At 36.8% G+C, this 16,256-nt stretch overlaps 2 protein-coding genes across 2 annotated transcripts; both read left to right on the forward strand.

The window, feature by feature from the left end:
* Positions 1-2,031: 2,031 nt before the first annotated feature.
* Positions 2,032-3,463, forward strand: LOC110682750. The gene is made up of 2 exons (XM_021859075.1): positions 2,032-2,399; positions 2,536-3,463. The coding sequence occupies exon 2, from the start codon at positions 2,545-2,547 to the stop codon at positions 3,400-3,402; it is 858 nt and encodes a 285-aa protein (XP_021714767.1). The 5' UTR covers positions 2,032-2,399; positions 2,536-2,544; the 3' UTR covers positions 3,403-3,463.
* Positions 3,458-5,048, forward strand: LOC110682827 (probable nucleoredoxin 1; the record flags this gene model as incomplete). Its single annotated transcript, XM_021859171.1, has 1 exon — positions 3,458-5,048. A coding segment is annotated over one exon (1,416 nt), but the record flags the coding sequence as incomplete, so codon positions are not given.
* Between the last annotated feature and the right edge of the window lie 11,208 nt (positions 5,049-16,256).

Raw genomic sequence — 16,256 nt, forward strand, 5'->3', positions numbered from 1 at the left:
TAGTTAACTTAAACCACAAATCTCACAAGCTCGGATTTGTGCAACTCAAAGGGTTGATAATCTTAGGTATTATAAAAGGTTTTAGTCACCAATCACACACCTAATTTCTACCAAAGGAAATTAACAAAGACAATTACGTATCACAAGTTAATACTTTAGCAATCAAACTAGTAAACTATACAAAAGATGGCCGGTCTAAAATATAATTCGACTAGTTCATATCGATAAACCAAATTATCAATCCAATCAAGACATAAACATAATACCCAATAATTATAACAATTCTATTCTCACAATACAATAATCCAATGCATAATTTATCTCCCTACCCTTATTTAATCTAGCCTGACATACTAATAGTATAGAATAGAAAAGGAGAAATCATGAAATACATAATATAGCTAATTAACAAAGCTTAATCAATAATGAAACTTATCAAACAAAACTAATTATCCAAACTCCAATACCAACTACAAAACTAGTGCATATAAATAGTAATAAGCAAAATTGTAATACCACTAAAAGTAGACAAGGTACTGACAAAGTGACAATTAGATTCACTTAGCTAATTCCACGAAGAGAACAAATTTAGTGCTATTAATTGTTCTTCACCCTTGTTTCAGTCCTTCAATTGCAGTAGGTACTGGTTGTCTCTTCTGATGTACTGCCACCCACAAAACTTAGACCCCCCCAAAAAAACCACCTATCCGAATTTTTCGCCCCCATAATTAACTGATTTCATCCCTATCATCTATTGTTTGATGATCTGTTACCCGCGAGAATCGGTCAAGATTTCCTATAGCAGCTTCCTAGAGAAGATGAACGTGTTTTCCTCTTTTGGGGTTTCTCTGCTTCTTTTAGGGCTGCTGGACATCAAGTCTCTCTTGATGGGCTTCACTTACATCATTAACTTTGGGCTTGATACAAATATGAGTAATCCCAATTTGTGGGGTTTCGTTTCCTTGAATCCCGAGCAGCAATTGAATCCATTTTGATGTCAAAATTCTCTTTCCTATAAACAACTAAATAAAATAGTAGTAACTCGTGTCTATAGAAGAATATTAAATAAAACACCCTTAAACAATGAAATTTAATTATAATATCAAGAGCTTAATAAATGTACTATCATACTTTTATGACCCTATCACATATGCCCTTTTTTTAACTTTTGCTACCAGTTAACGAAATCCGTTAGGGTTCCGTTAAGTTTATATTTTAAAAATAAATAAATAATAATAAAATTAATATTAAAATTAAAAAAAAAACCAAATGCCCAGCTCAGCCCTCCCGTCAGCCACTCAGCCACCCTCCCCCTGCCGGCGACCGACACCCAAAGTTGCGGCTGACACCAGCAACCCTTTTCCACACCTTTTCCCCACCAACGCAACCCAACCCCCCTCCCTTTTCCCCTTCTTGTTGCTCCGACCCCAACCACCACACCAAAACCACAATCGCCACACACTAATCTCTCTCCTTTGTCCTCTCGACGTTTCTCTGGCGAACCCACAATCGCCACTCCAGTTTCGAGCTCGGTTCTTCTTCAACCTCAGAAACAATTGTCCCCTACCCTTTCTCCCTCACCTACCCCCTTGCCACCACACGCATCACCAGCACCACTACCCCCTTCCCCCACACACAACCACACCCACCACACGCACCACCTTCAGCACCACGCGCACCACCACCAGCACCATCACACACACACAACCACACCCACCACCAGCCCACCACTAATAATAAATTGATGGAAAAAGGGTAAACATACCTTATGATCTTCAACTTTTGGTTTTTATGGTTAAATTCGACCATGAAAATCCCAGATCTGGAGTTTTCATGGTCGAATTCGACCTAAAAACCGTTAATTGGTTGAATCCGATCTAAAAGCCGTGGGGGTGGGTGGCGCCAGACTTCGAAAACCGAGGAGAGAGAATGAGAAGGGAGGACCGGAGGAGGGAGGCGGAGATTAGAGAGAAAGATGAAGGAGGCGGTGATGAGAGAGAAAGAGAAGGGAGGAGGGAGGAGGAGGTGGTTATGAAAGAGAAGGAGGAGAGAGGAGATGAGAGAGAAAGAGAAGGCTGGGTGTTTTTTTTTTTTGTTGGTTGACGGGGAGGCATTTAGGGTGGCTAAGGCGAGAGGGGTGGCTGGAAGGTGGTAATGATGGTGGCAGGATCTCAATAACGGAATTATTAACGGATTTCGTGATCTGGTAGCGAAATTTAAAAAACGAGATTTGATAGGTAGTAAAATAAAATAAAACTTTTTCCAAGTAGCAAAAGTAAATTTCATGTATTTTAGAGGTAGCAAAAGTCAAAATTTTCTAACAATAAAGCTGAAAATCTTAAGTCCTCTAAAAATCTTAGGCAAAGAAAAAGCAAGTAGAAGCACCCGAACAATCTCAGGTTAGGGTTTCTATCCCAATCGAGTTTTACTGAAACTTGGTTTGATTGATTTGAAAATACTTTGATATCCATAATCATATGAAAACAAACAGGTTTAATTGATTGCATATATGTTTGTTTGTTTGATTGTTTACAGAGAAGAGAGATGGATGGTGATGAGACAGCATCGAAACATTCGCCTGAATCAATATTTAGCTTCATTGATAATGAGGAGGATTCAAAGCAAAAGAAATATAAGAAATCAGGGTTTGAGGAGTTTGAAGGGGCATGGGAAGGCAGGGTTGAACCGTTGTTGAGTTGTATGAATGAGATGGATCATCTGTATCGAAAGTCTGGCGAAGTTGCTTTGAATGATCTCAAGGGTAAACAATACCTTCTCTTTGTTTGCTTATACTTTCATTCCCAATCCAGCATCGAATTCGAATTCGAATCCTACTATCCCCAAGATTTCATTCCTGCGTGTCATGATCTCTATTCTTATAGAGATGATTTCGAGATTGTTTTGGTTAATTCTACTAACACCAATCCTGACTATCCTTTCTTATTCATTTACCCTCTCCGTCACTTTCCTATGTCCTCAGTTGTCGTTCCATTCGACGACTATCACCGTCGTTCCTCAATACGCCAACTCCTTGACCCTGTTAATTCTGGTTTAGGTTTTGATTTTAAGTGCCTCTTTCTCGATGTTGCTCATAAAACAATGCTCGTTGGAGAACCCAATTCCATGTCTTCTTTAGTAGCTCATCTCAAGGAACTTGTGCACAATAGCTCATTTGACGCCTTACGTTCTTATCAAAGGCTTTTGAAAAATATGTGGCCCGTCAACTCGTGCCTTCCACCAGTGACATGCCCTATAGCTAGGATTTTTAAATGTGCCAAACCCGAATATTCTCCTGATATCAATGCCATGGTTTCTCAGTTATCTCCTATTCAGATTGGCCACACTTTGGATGTCAAGATGCTCTTGTCCGCTGGTTCAAATGAGCTTGGTTACCTTGTTTGAAAAGACGGTCAGCAAGTGGAAATTGGCAAGGCGATTCAGGACAAATACTTGATGATTTGATGTTTTCACGCTCCTGTCTCTACTAAATACATATTTCGAACTTTATGCTTTGGGTGTGGATTTTGAGATGGTAGTGATTGTAAAGATGAAGAAACTAGCTGGTTACAAGCAGGTTTTTGATCATTTCTTGTCGGCCTTCCCCCCTTCTTGTTTTGTAATACCGTTTGATGACTTGAAGTGTCGAGATTTTATATGCAACTACCTTCAACTCAATTATTTTCAATGCATGATTTTGGATAAGAAGGGTATGGATATGAAGAAGAACATTCTACTTCATGGAAATAAGTTTGTGCGCTATTATGGAGCCGATGCCTTTCCCTTCACTGATGAGAAGCTGCAGGAACTTCAAGCAGATGAAGAACCGAGATGGAGAACTTCTTCCACTAACAACCTTGTGGGACTTTTGAGGTGCAAACTGTCTGATGTTCTAAAAAAGACCAATGCAGAAGATGGTTGTGGCACGGTGACGACTATTTCAGACCTCAATAACAAGGATTTTGTTGGGTTGTTCTTGTGTGTCAAAGGAAATTTCATTCCCAAGCTCAAGGAGGTATATGAACACTGCAAAACTCACCACAAGTCATTTGAAATTTTGCTGGTCTACATGCCCACGAATGACTCTCTTGACCCACAAAATTACAAGTTGTATGTTGATAATCTGCTGCAAAAGCACAAGTTATCCTTGTGGTATATGCCCTTTGATAATTCTGTAAGCCACAAGCTCTCTCGACTTGTTTGCCCCATAGAAGATGAGCTTATCATTTTGGGAACCCAGGATGCATCTATTGATCCTTATGGCCGAGATGTATTGAGCACTTTTGGAATTAATGCTTATCCATTTACTAGAAAGGAACTAGTCCAGCGGGAAGTAAACAAGTTCAAAGAACTCACCTTGGAGACATTGCTGGTGTATGAGTCACAGAGTTACCTTCATAAAGGAAACACAAAGATTCCTGTAGCAGATTTGAGGGGCAAGAATGTACTTCTTTGGATGAGCTCTCTTTCTCCCAGTAATATTTCTTTCTATCATAAACTATTATTATGGTACGAAAACAATCGGACAAAGAGTCCTGATTTTGAAGTGGTATTTGTTCGCAAACATAATTCCGCTGCAACTGATGATGATTTAGAACTGTCTGAAGTAATGCCATGGTTGATATGCCCGTTTATCGCTGATCACTCAGCTTCCATAGAAAAGAAACTATTTCCAGATGGGGGCATATGTGGTGATGCCCTTGTTGAATTTGGAACAGATGGCCTGGTTTGTTCGTTTACCGCTGATGAAGACCTTCTAGATATTGGTGTTGATGAATCTGGAAAAATTCCATTTGGCCGTTCTAATCTGCGCCGCAGTGCAATTAAGAATCTTTGTCACCACCATTTTATAATCATGAATAATTATACAGATTGAATCTGTCAAATGTGGCTCTTTAGTACCAATTTCTTTAGAATTTGCTTAGTTTCTGGTATGTATTTTGACAAGTTTTAAGAGTTCCGTACTTTTACTGGAAAGATTTTCATTGCCAGTGTTGTTTTGTTGATAAGAAGCTATGATCAAGAAGCAGTTTGCTCAGTTGGTTTTTGAAGTAGTTTGCTCAGTTGGTTTTTGTTCTTGTTTTTATCAGTGTTTCTCATTTCTTGAATAGGCTTATTATGGCCGATTGATGGAATGGCATGGTGAATTCATGTGCCATGTATGAACTTCTTGAGTTACAGTAGTCATCTTATATCTGGAAAAGCTGTTTGCGTATAAAAATGCTGATTACAGCTGATTGATTGAATTGACAGGGTGGTTTTTTTTTTTTGGTTTTGTTTTGTTTTGTTTTTTTTTTTAATCACTTAAACTTTCTTTTGTGTTTGATTTTAGGGTGTTTTTAATTTTCTGCTTTGCAAGTATGTCTTTGAATAGAAGCTTTTGAAATATAGTTAGGTTATATTGATTTTTGAGGTTTGCCTTGATTTATTTTACATTTGTATGTCCTTAAAATGCCTGACTACGTTTGGAAATCAAAAATTATATTATACATTGCCTTTGAAATCTTATTCTCTATTGAAGCTATTGAAGCATGGTTAGGTTATGTGTTTGCCTTTTGAGGTTTTCCTTGGGGTTACTTGAATTTAGTATGTCCTTGGGGTTTTCGTTTCTGGATATAGTTTGTAATTGTGACCCTTTTGTAAGCTATTGTGTATGCTAAAATTGTGTGCATGATTGTTTGCTAAACCATGCGAAATTCTAATATATGGATTCATTTTTCTTATTTTCTTTTTGTGGTTTGAATTTCTGTCTGCTTTCGTTGCTGGGTTACTTGTTTCTGCTGTTCCCTGGATGATTAAGGTTTCAGTTGTGCTAAGTACATCAGACTGTACTAAGACTTGGTTTTACGAAAGAAAAGATGGCATTAAAGAAGATCAGAAAATTGACTGATCATTTTTTGGGTTCGTGCAGGAGAAATAGCGATCAGACCTATGTATCTTCTAATGCGTGCATTTTTTGAGGTTTTTACATTTAAGAAAGTCAATTATTAATTTATTTATCTTGCTACATTGCTCTAGCTGATCTTCTACCTACCCACGCAATCAAGCCGGGGCTTTCTCTTGATTTCTCTGTGTTCTACTATGAGATCCTTTGATTCCGATTTCCTTTTGTGTTGTTGATTGCCATTTTCTTCTTCTAAATAGGTCTTATGGGCAATTTCTGATATTGGGTTTTAGTACTTAATATTAATTACAACTTTTTTTTTCTTTTTTTTTTTTTTTTTTGGTAAAGTGAATGTTCTGTATTACGTTTTGTGATTTTCAGGCATGAATTAAGGATGAGAATTAGATCACTATTGAGGTGCTGAATTATAAGCTTGAGAATGGTATTTTCATTGCTTCTAATTCAGATCTTCACTCTTTGTTTCACTTTACAGTTCAGTTTCAATTTGTGTTTTGATAAATCATTTAAGTGATGTTTGAAATTTCTAATGCGCATTTGTTGGTATTGAATGCTGAACGGAAGTATCTTTCAGTGTGGGTTGTGGTTAATGATGGGAACTTCTGTGAAGAGAATTTTCTCATTTATTCTGGTTTGATATTGGTTTGCCTTTTTGTTAATCTTTGAAGCTGTGACTCTCTTCCTGCCTTTTGACTTTCTACTCTTCAAGATATTGTACATATTTATAAATTATATATCATTGTAGCTATGGATCTTCAAATAATATTGAATCTTATATTCTTATCCAACATTTAGATATCTAAAGGGCACAACTAAGAAGCAATTCCTGACTTTAGTTGCTGACTATTCTGTTCTGTGTATCGATTGATATTTTAGCTAGCTAAAATGCTTATATTACCTGTTGAATTGGTTCTGGACCACATACTTTCTTAATATTTCTTTATCCTGACAAAATCTCATTCATTACCCATATGTTGCAGATTTTGAAGAGTAAGGTTGCCAGTGTTAAAGTCGAACCTGTAGTTACAACTGGTTCAGGTGATGCATTTGTGGGGGTCTTTCCAACCAGGTTAGCATCTGACTCGAATTAAGGTACATTACAGCAGAACTTGGAAAGATACATGATAGTGCTTGGCTTCATTCAATAAAGCTTTCATGTTTGTTGAAAGATGCAAGTTATTGAAAGTTGGGATGAGGGAATGATGGAGACTTTTTAAGGGTTGTGGTGGGGGGAGGATTACGAACTCTTATTTGGAGACGATGGAAATAGACTTCTGATCATGTTTTGATGTACCAGTTGGAGCTAATACTCCCAAGTTGGAACTAATATATTGATAATCCATTGAGCCAATATTCAAGTCATTATTTTTCTCTTAATATAGCCTATATCCAGACTATGAAAGTGTAGAACTAATAATTAATATCTAAAAAAATATATATTATCCTGCACCAATGTTTGTCCACAATTCTGGATAATTTGCATACCAGCTTATGTTCCAAATATTTATTACTGCATATAAGTCAAGTTTATTCCTTATATATGGTACAGTTCGTCAACCATGAATACACAACAAAATCAGACTGGTGTTATCATCATGGACTTTAGGAATGGAAGGTTGAATGTTTCTGCTGGTATCCAACATTCCAAATATTGTCTTGTAACAAATTTGATTTATCCGTAACACCACCAAAAATTGTATAGCTTATCAAAAAAATATCTTAAACAAATTTTTTTTTTCAAGTATATGGTCTTATGGAGCACAATGCCCACTTGCATTGCACACACAATGCGTCTGTGTCTAAGCTTGTGCCAAATATTGTCTCTAACTATTTCTTGATGTTTGTGTCACTAAGTTTTACTTGCATTTGCTGTAGTCTGCCTCTCAGAATAGACTTAGAGCTAGCAAAAGAGTTTGCATTAAGCAGTTTGTGCTTTTTTGATAACTAATGGGTTGACACCCCTTAATCTAACAAAGTCCATCTATTTATATCAAGGGATTAAAATTTCAACCCTAAATCAAAGCGGATCGACCTGAAGCAGGTTACTTGAACCTTATTGGTTCAACTGTTTATGTTTTTTTTTTTTTTTTTTTTTTTTTTTTTTTTTTTTTTTTTTTTCCTCCTCTTCATTTTTTTTGTGAATATATTATTCTTTGCATTGAACTTATAATGATCTAGCTAAAAATAAAAGGCGCATATGTATTTACAGTATCTTGTGAAGTATGGTCATCTTTAGCATCCTTCTTTAACTTAGCTAACTTCCGCATTCACCTTCTTTATATCTTTGGGTGCCTCCTTTTTATTATTAATTAATGGGTGATTGGTTGAAGCTGCTTATGTTTAGGCTAATGCTAATTTAATCCATTTAAATAGATGTTTTGATACTTCTTTGAGTGTGAAGCCACTTGATTAAATGTGTTGCAAGCTCAATCTAACCCTGTTATTTATTGTGCTGTTTTGGTAAGATTGCCACGGACTTATGTTTTGGCCAACTATCACATTCACTTTCTTCATCAACACATCTTAAGCTGTAAAATTGGCAGGTTATATGTGAATTAATACTTAAGGAGTTGAGGTACTGGTGAAAGAAAGGCTTGGTGATTGGCATCATGAGTGGAGTTGCAATTTCAAGTTTCTATGATAGAGCTTATCCTAGATTCCTAGTAGGAGAAACCTTTGACCTTGTCTTTCTGATGTTTTCTGATGCAGAGGTATAAATGCAAAAGTTGTTGATATGCCTCATCATTGTATGTTACATTTTCCTTTTATCTATACCCGTATAATTGTTTTGTGCTGATTGTATCACTCTATTTATTTTTGAATGGTTTGCCGGATAATTTTAGCAGCCTTTTCACATATAGTTTCATGGACTCAAGTCCTTACTCTCGTTCTTGGTTCAATTGGTTCCGCCTTTGTATATTTTCCCATTTGACATTAATAGGTGTTTACATGCCTTAGATGCTCAATATGTTTTATTAGACAGTGGTTTATGTTGAGTTATTGAGCATGAAAAATGATCCTTTTTATTAAGTGTTATGATCTCAGTCAGTTCTTCCTCATATGGCTTCCTTAAGAATCTTCCCAATGAAGGACAAAGTGGCTTTATAAGGATTGTTAATTCTGTATTTATATCTATATTTTTCAATTGCTGATCAAGGAATTTTTTCTTATGGGTTCGGAGCTGCTAAACATATATTTCGTACATGAATTAAATCAAATAACATAATTTAAAATACATTACAATTGATAATTTGTGTCTGCACATTTGTAATACGAGTTCAAAATAATAAAAAATTACAGTTGAACATGATCAATCAATCAATCAAAGCCTTAATCCCAAAAGTGGGTCGGTTAACATGAACCAAATTTGATTATTCCGTGTAGTCATCAACATAGATCTTTCTCCTCCATCCCTTACGATCCAAAGCTTCATCCTCATGTAAATCCATGCACTTCATATCTTCCTAACTCCTTCCAACCAAGTCATTTTTGGTCTCCCTCTCCCTCGTTTAATCCCTTCATGGTCCCACTCTTCCACTCTTCGCACCGGTGCACTATCGGGTCTCCATCTTACATGTCCAAATGTGCAAACCAGACGATTTTCCCTTAGTTTATCTGTAATGTCTGCCACCCCTACTTTCTTGCGAATAACCTCATTTCTGATTCGATCTGATCTCTTAAAGTGTTTCCACACATCCACCTTAACATGCGCCTTTCCGTAACCTCCATCTTTTTAATATGCTCTTTCTTAGAAGCCCAACATTCTGTACCATAGAGCAACACTAGTCTTATGGCAGTAGTGTTTTCCCTTCAACTGTAGGGGAATGCTTCGGTCGTATAACACTCCCGTGGCCGTTCTCCATTTAAGCCACCCTGACTTAATCCTGTGGGCCACATCTTGATCAATGTCCCCATTCTTCTAGATGATCGACCCAAGATACTTAAAACATTCACTCATGCTCAAATCCTTTCCATCCAAACTCACCACTTCATTGCTTGTCCCCTTCTGTGTGCCAAAACGACATACCAAATATTCAATCTTACTCCGACTTAGCTTAAACCCTCTAGATTCCAACCTTTGCCTCCATTGCTCCAATGGAACATGATGAGTCTTCAAATTTTGGAACAATTGTATTTATATAAATCTCTATTTAACTAGAAAAAAAACCTTAAATCTTGCTCTTTGTGAACATATTTCATGGTTAAATTTTGTAGGTATTTTGGATTATGGGTAATTGGGTAATAAGTATGTAAAGCCAAAGAAACAATATAAAAGTCCAAAAAAAAACAAAAAAAAGAGTGGGAGAACCTTTTGGATAACGGGTAATTGACACAATAAGTATGTAAAAGCCAAAAAAGAAACACACACACACACACACACACACACATACACACCAAGTTAAAGCTAAAAAACCCCGAAACAAGTCGTGTCCAGTATTTGTGGCTGTTCATTTTTATTGCAATATAGCGATGTATATATATTTATAGTCTCAAAATTTATGGAATTGCTTTTTCGATATCCTAGCCAATTTGTATGAATTCATTATTTAATCTTTGTAGTAATAGATTGCCGAAAGCAATGTATCTCTACTATTTGATTGCTGTTTGGTTCTTTTATAAAGGTTGTGATCCTTGTTTTCTTTGTATAGTGTTGAATTATGTTTGGGGTAGTTCGGTTACTGTATACAGTGCATAGTATATTCCTCTGATTCTACTTGTTTTCTTTTTTGGGTCAAGGATCAATGCATATATTTCTTATTGTTTTGATATTCATATGCTTGGTAAGATAATATTTGGAGGATCTTGAGTTACTGCTTTTATTTTACTGTATTGTATATTCCTTTGACCTAGCAACTAGATCTTTTTACTGAATCTTTCCTTTTTTTGGGGGGGTCTAATTTGGTTCTTAATATGAGCTAAGTTAGTAATAGTTGAAATGCAACTACTCTTGACCTGGTCTGTGTTGGTGTGTTACCTAAGATCAGCATGAAGAAGATCCCTGAGCACTACGAAAGATATTCAATTCAAATGCAGAGAAACAGCTGACTGCTTCTGATCCTGATTCCCATGTATGCCAGTTACCTTGTTCCTAACAAAATAGTTGAGATTTTACATTCAGATGTGCTTCAGCTGATAAATCATGCTACTACTTTTAGGTAAGCTGGAATCTGGAGCATGCAAAGCTGAAGGCTAGGCCGGAGATTCTGCAGAAAAATCTAGACACTGCCTTAAAAATGAAAATCTTAAGCTTTTTATTACCATTGCAGGCATTATATGGCACAAGAGCTTGATACCTTTGAACCTGAAGGAACTTCCAACCTTGGCACAAAATTTAGAGAATTAGCTTGACAGCACTTTTAAACACATCAGGTCAAAGAAGGTAATTTTTAGCAGTGTTAACTTATCTTCTGAGTAAATTTAGTCACCTCTTTTGCTCTTTGTATCAATCTGATCAATGATTTTATGGTATATGTCGGTTGAATTCCTCAAGATGAATAAGAGGAAGGAAGGAGGGGAGGGTGATGACTGATGATGTGATCAATTCAAAGTCAAATTTCATATATTATGTGTTAGACCTAGGTCTAGGATCTTTATTTTGGATACAAATTTAAAACTTGGTTTTGATACTTTGTTCATTTTAAGTGACATCTGTTTTAGTGCACTGCAGGGATATAAATTAGAGATGTTTATTAATTACAAGATAGTATTTACGATTTGGTTGCTTTATCAATTTAAATTCGATCCCTAAGTTTGATTTCTTGATTACCCATGTTTGATTTTGATGTCTTAGAGAATATTTGGATTGATCATGCATTGGACAGATTCATTATCCGTGTTGAATTCTGATCTGTTCAATCCATTTGAAATTTGATCTCTAAGTTGGACTAATGGATTGGAAAAGAAGAAGATGAAAATGGGGTGGGGCTGGGAAGAAATTTTTTTATTTTATTATTATTTTTTTTTTCTCATGCCATCTTTTGGAAGGAGCTGTTTCCATTAAGAGAGAACGGAATCAAATTGAAGTACTGAACTTTATTGTGACAATTATTTAAAAGGAGGTAGCTTCTGTAATCTGTGATTTGATAAAAAAAAAAAAAGGCTTCCAAGCCATTGCTTGAAGTTTATGTAAAGGAATACATTTTGTTCTATTGAACTTTCATTTTTTCTACTATTATGATTTGGTGAATCTGTTAGGCCAGCTTAATTTATATATTGTGTGTGCTTATAAATCTGCTATTTGTGTTGCTTGTATTTGTGAGCTTACCTGCTATTTGCAATTTTCCCCTTCTGTGATGGTCAGGAGCTGACTTGTGCGATCTGGTTTGACTGTTTGGTTTACAGAAGACATAATTTTGACATAGCAGCGTACTATTGCTGATTTTCTGTGGTATTTTTTCTCTTAATATGAATGACTTTGCTGATTACAAATCAAGTTAGATAATATTTTCCCTTTAAAACACATATTTATCTGTGCTTTTATATATTTTTGCTTGATTTTGCATTCTCTTTGTACTTATATGTGTTTGCACTTATTGATGCATGCATTTTTGTGTAACTTAGCTGCTTGTTTAATTGTTTGATTTGCTGGCCAAGGTATCTTAGTTTTGGTACTTCATATCTTTTTTGTCTTGGGCATATTTATGGCTGTAATGATGATTATGCTTTGTGGATAGGTTGGTTGGTTGGAGGAGGGTGGGGGGGGGGGGGGGGGGTGGGGTTACAGAGAGGGGCAAGCTAGAGGCATCCTTTCCCTATACCTTTTTTCAAGGGAACCCGAACTAATTAGTGAAGTTTGTCTTATTTTATAGTTTTGAAGGAATTTATGCTTTTTATTTTGGCCCTTCCCTGATTAATTTACCAATGTGTCTTCCAAGACGGTGACAAAGAGAACCACAAAAAAATAACTATGAACTTAATAAGATTCACCTAGTATATGGTAAAGATGAGATCGAGCTGCATCCAATGTGGTTCATTTTTACAGCTTTTATACAATTTACGATTTTCTTATAACTTTTTTTTTGGGGGGAGGGTTATAGAGAATCAATCAACATTTATGATTTTAATCTGCCCTTTATTTTTTATAAAGCAATAGTCCTTGTGATTTCATGTTGCTGGTCGTGTGCCAATAAGAAAATCACTCTGGTGTGTGCATAATCTTTTTGTCATTGTAGTATTTTTTGTTTTGTGTGTTGTCCCACATCAAAGCTTCAACTTTCTTTGTCCGTATTGGAAAAGGGAGGGGGTTGCCTGAAATGGGGAGGAGAAGGGAGAGGGTGGCCAGAATCGGGAAGGGGAAAGGATTTGGTGGTCAGAATCGGGGAAGGAAATGAAGATGGTGGCTGAAATCGGGTAGGGGGTTGGTAGTTGGGACGTCGGGATCTGGGTTTGGGAGATATCGTGATGGTGGAAAGAGAGAAGGTAGGGCGGGGATGGCTGGGCGTCGTCGGCCGATGATGGGGGAGGTCAGGAGATGCCGGCGGTGGGGGAGGTCGGGCATCTCCGGCAGGGAAGGGTTGCCGGTGGCTAGGGGTTGGGTGGGGGAGGGGTTTTTTTTTTTTTGAAAAATATTTTTATAATAATTTAATTATTAAAAAAATAAAAAAAAATAACCATAGTTAAGGATTTTTTTTATTAAAATAACACTTATCAATGGTAATAAAAAATTGAGGTTTACCATTGATAATAAAATTTAAGAATGTTTACCACTTAGAAAATGTAGAAGTTAGAGTTCACCAAAGAGAATTTCCCAAAAAAAAATCTTTTTTATTTTTTTTTGCTATTAAGGGCACCGGTTCAGAGCAAGAACCGGTGCCAAAAACCCCTTAAAAAACGCGGTAAAGTTTTTGGTGCCAAAAACAAATATTAGCACCGGTCAACCGGTGCCAATTTGAGAAATTGCCACCAAATTTGAACATGTTTGGATGAAATGACATCCCTCAAATACTCAACGGTTCAAAACCAGTGCCTTAGGGGGGTTTTGAATCGGTGCCAAAATACATTTTTCTACCAGTGGGTAGGAAGAGAAGTCTTGAAATTTGCAAAAATCATAAAGTTCGAGAAAAGAAGAGTTCGTGAGATAGGGATAGGGATGTCAATGGGGCGGCGGGGCGGGGCGGGGCGAATGCTGGCCTTCCCATCCCCATCCCCACCTAACATTTTCATCCCCATCCCCGCGGCGGGTCTAATATTCATCACCATTCTTAATATTACACACTTTTTTGTTTATAATATAAGTGTAGTACAAAGTATTATAATTAAAATTTTATTTCACGTAATTATTTTTAAAATAGTATAAAAGCATATAGATGTGGGTATGATATGGAGATGGGGCGGGTATGAATTGGGGTGGGTAGGGCGGGGTGGGGATGGGTGGGTACAACTTAAAATCCACCCCCGCCCCATCACCCATGGCGGGTATGATTTTCATCCCCATCCCTGCCCTACCACCCGCCAAATCGAGACCCATCCCTGCCCCACTTACATCCTTAGATGGGGCGGTAAAGGTTAACATGTGAGTAATTGGGACGGAAGAAGGGAGAAAGAAAAGGTAAGAGGTATAGTGGGGAAAGGAGCAAGCACGAAGAGAAGGAGACATGTTAAATTTTTTTCATAACATATGAGTAGAAAGAAAAAGTGACTATGCAAGGGTTAAGAAAGATAAATAGATAGAGAATAGGTTTTTTTTTTTTTTTTTTTTTTTTTTTTTTTTTTTTTTTTTTTTTAAATTTTTTTTTTAAAGAGAGACTAATAGTTTTTTTTAATAATAGAAAAAATAACATTATTACAAGCAAGTAAAAAGAGACCGAAAATTCACAACTCATAAAAAACGAATGTGAGGAAAAAGGAAAATGGTGCAAGAGCAGGGAAGAAACGGGTAATTTTTTACCATCTAAAAATTGTAAAAGCATGAAATACAAGTAACATATAGATAGATGGAAAGAAATCACACGGGGAAGTGTAATGGCGATATATGGGAAGAAAATTAAAGAAAGAAGAAAAAAAATGGGTTAGGGAGGAAATTAAGAGATAGAAAAAAGGAGGGGGGGTCTAAGGATGAAATTTAAACATCGAAATTGGCTATATTTTGTTTACGCTAAAATAAATACATGTTTCGGGGTTTTTTGAAATCCCTCGAAATACTGGTCACGCTCTTCCTGGCAATGAGACTCGGTCACCTGCACAAACACGAATCTCTGGTGATCGGAGATTCGCCTTCGACGATCAAGTTAGTGACCGGAAACGGAATAAATGTAGAGAAAGAAAGTAGAGAGAAGTTTGAGCTTTTAGTGCTCTTTTAGAGGATATGTGATGAGTGTCATTTATGACACTCATAGGGTAGTGTTTTAGGATATTTTCACTATATTTTTCATGCTTTTCTTTTATCATTTTGGTCATTTCTCCTTTAGTTTCTCTATTTCTTTTTCCTTCGTGTTTTACTTTCCTTTATGTGCTTTTCTTCGTGTTTTCCTTTTATATTGCTCTTTTTCTCTTCTATTTTCTCTCTTTGGTTTCTTTTGTAGGTGCCTTAAGTCTTAGCTTCGCAAAGGATTCAATAGGAGCAAAAAGAGCTAAGCAAAGGAGATTCAAGCCTCTTGGAGAGGGCTTGGAGAGGGCGCTCCACTTCTTCTCATTGCCGTGGGCGCGAGTTATATGCATCATTTTGGTGATTTTGGGCAGGAACTCTCCGCGCCCTGGCCGCGGTCTAGCCACGGGCGCAAAGGATCTGGAGATAACGCTCCAGAATAGAGAGATCGCGCCCCCCTGCTTCACCTGGAACAGGGCATCTGCCGCGCCCTGAGCCGCGGGCGCGGGCTACAGTACCCGCGGGCGCGGGTTTTGCTCAGATTGCTCGCGGAGTTAGTTATGGGTTCCGTACCCATTTCTGCACGCCCGCGGGATCTTCTTCGAGAGGGCGCGACCGATCAGTTTTTCTTCTTTATCTATATATACTCTTGTAAATCCAATTGAAGGCCAACTTTTAGATAATATTTCATTTGCTTAGTTTTTAGAGAGAGAAACTAGAGAGAAGTAAGAGAGAAAGTAGAGATTATAATCCTTGGATTTGATTTGTAATTCAACATTGTTTCTTCAATCAAGTTTGGAATTTCTTTCCTTTGAATTTACTTCAATAGCAATTTACTTTTATGCTTGAATGTTTGGTTTGGATTTTGATTTAGTTTTGATAATTTGTTGATTGATTGTATTTCCTTTTGATTTAGCTTGAGACGAATATGTTTGTGATTGAATTTGCTTTGGCTTTAAATTTCACCATGATTAGTGAGTAGATTAGTTGTTAGGGAGAAGGGGAAGCATGCTTGATTGATGGTTTTTGCTAGTTGATGATCCTTGATTGATT

The sequence above is a fragment of the Chenopodium quinoa genome, unplaced genomic scaffold (genome assembly GCF_001683475.1).
Source record: "Chenopodium quinoa cultivar QQ74 unplaced genomic scaffold, ASM168347v1, whole genome shotgun sequence".
NCBI lineage: Eukaryota > Viridiplantae > Streptophyta > Magnoliopsida > Caryophyllales > Amaranthaceae > Chenopodium > Chenopodium quinoa.

Bases quoted from the DNA above. Each gene is read 5' to 3' on its own strand.
- LOC110682750 (XM_021859075.1), top strand. From the start codon at position 2,545: ATGGATGGTGATGAGACAGCATCGAAACATTCGCCTGAATCAATATTT.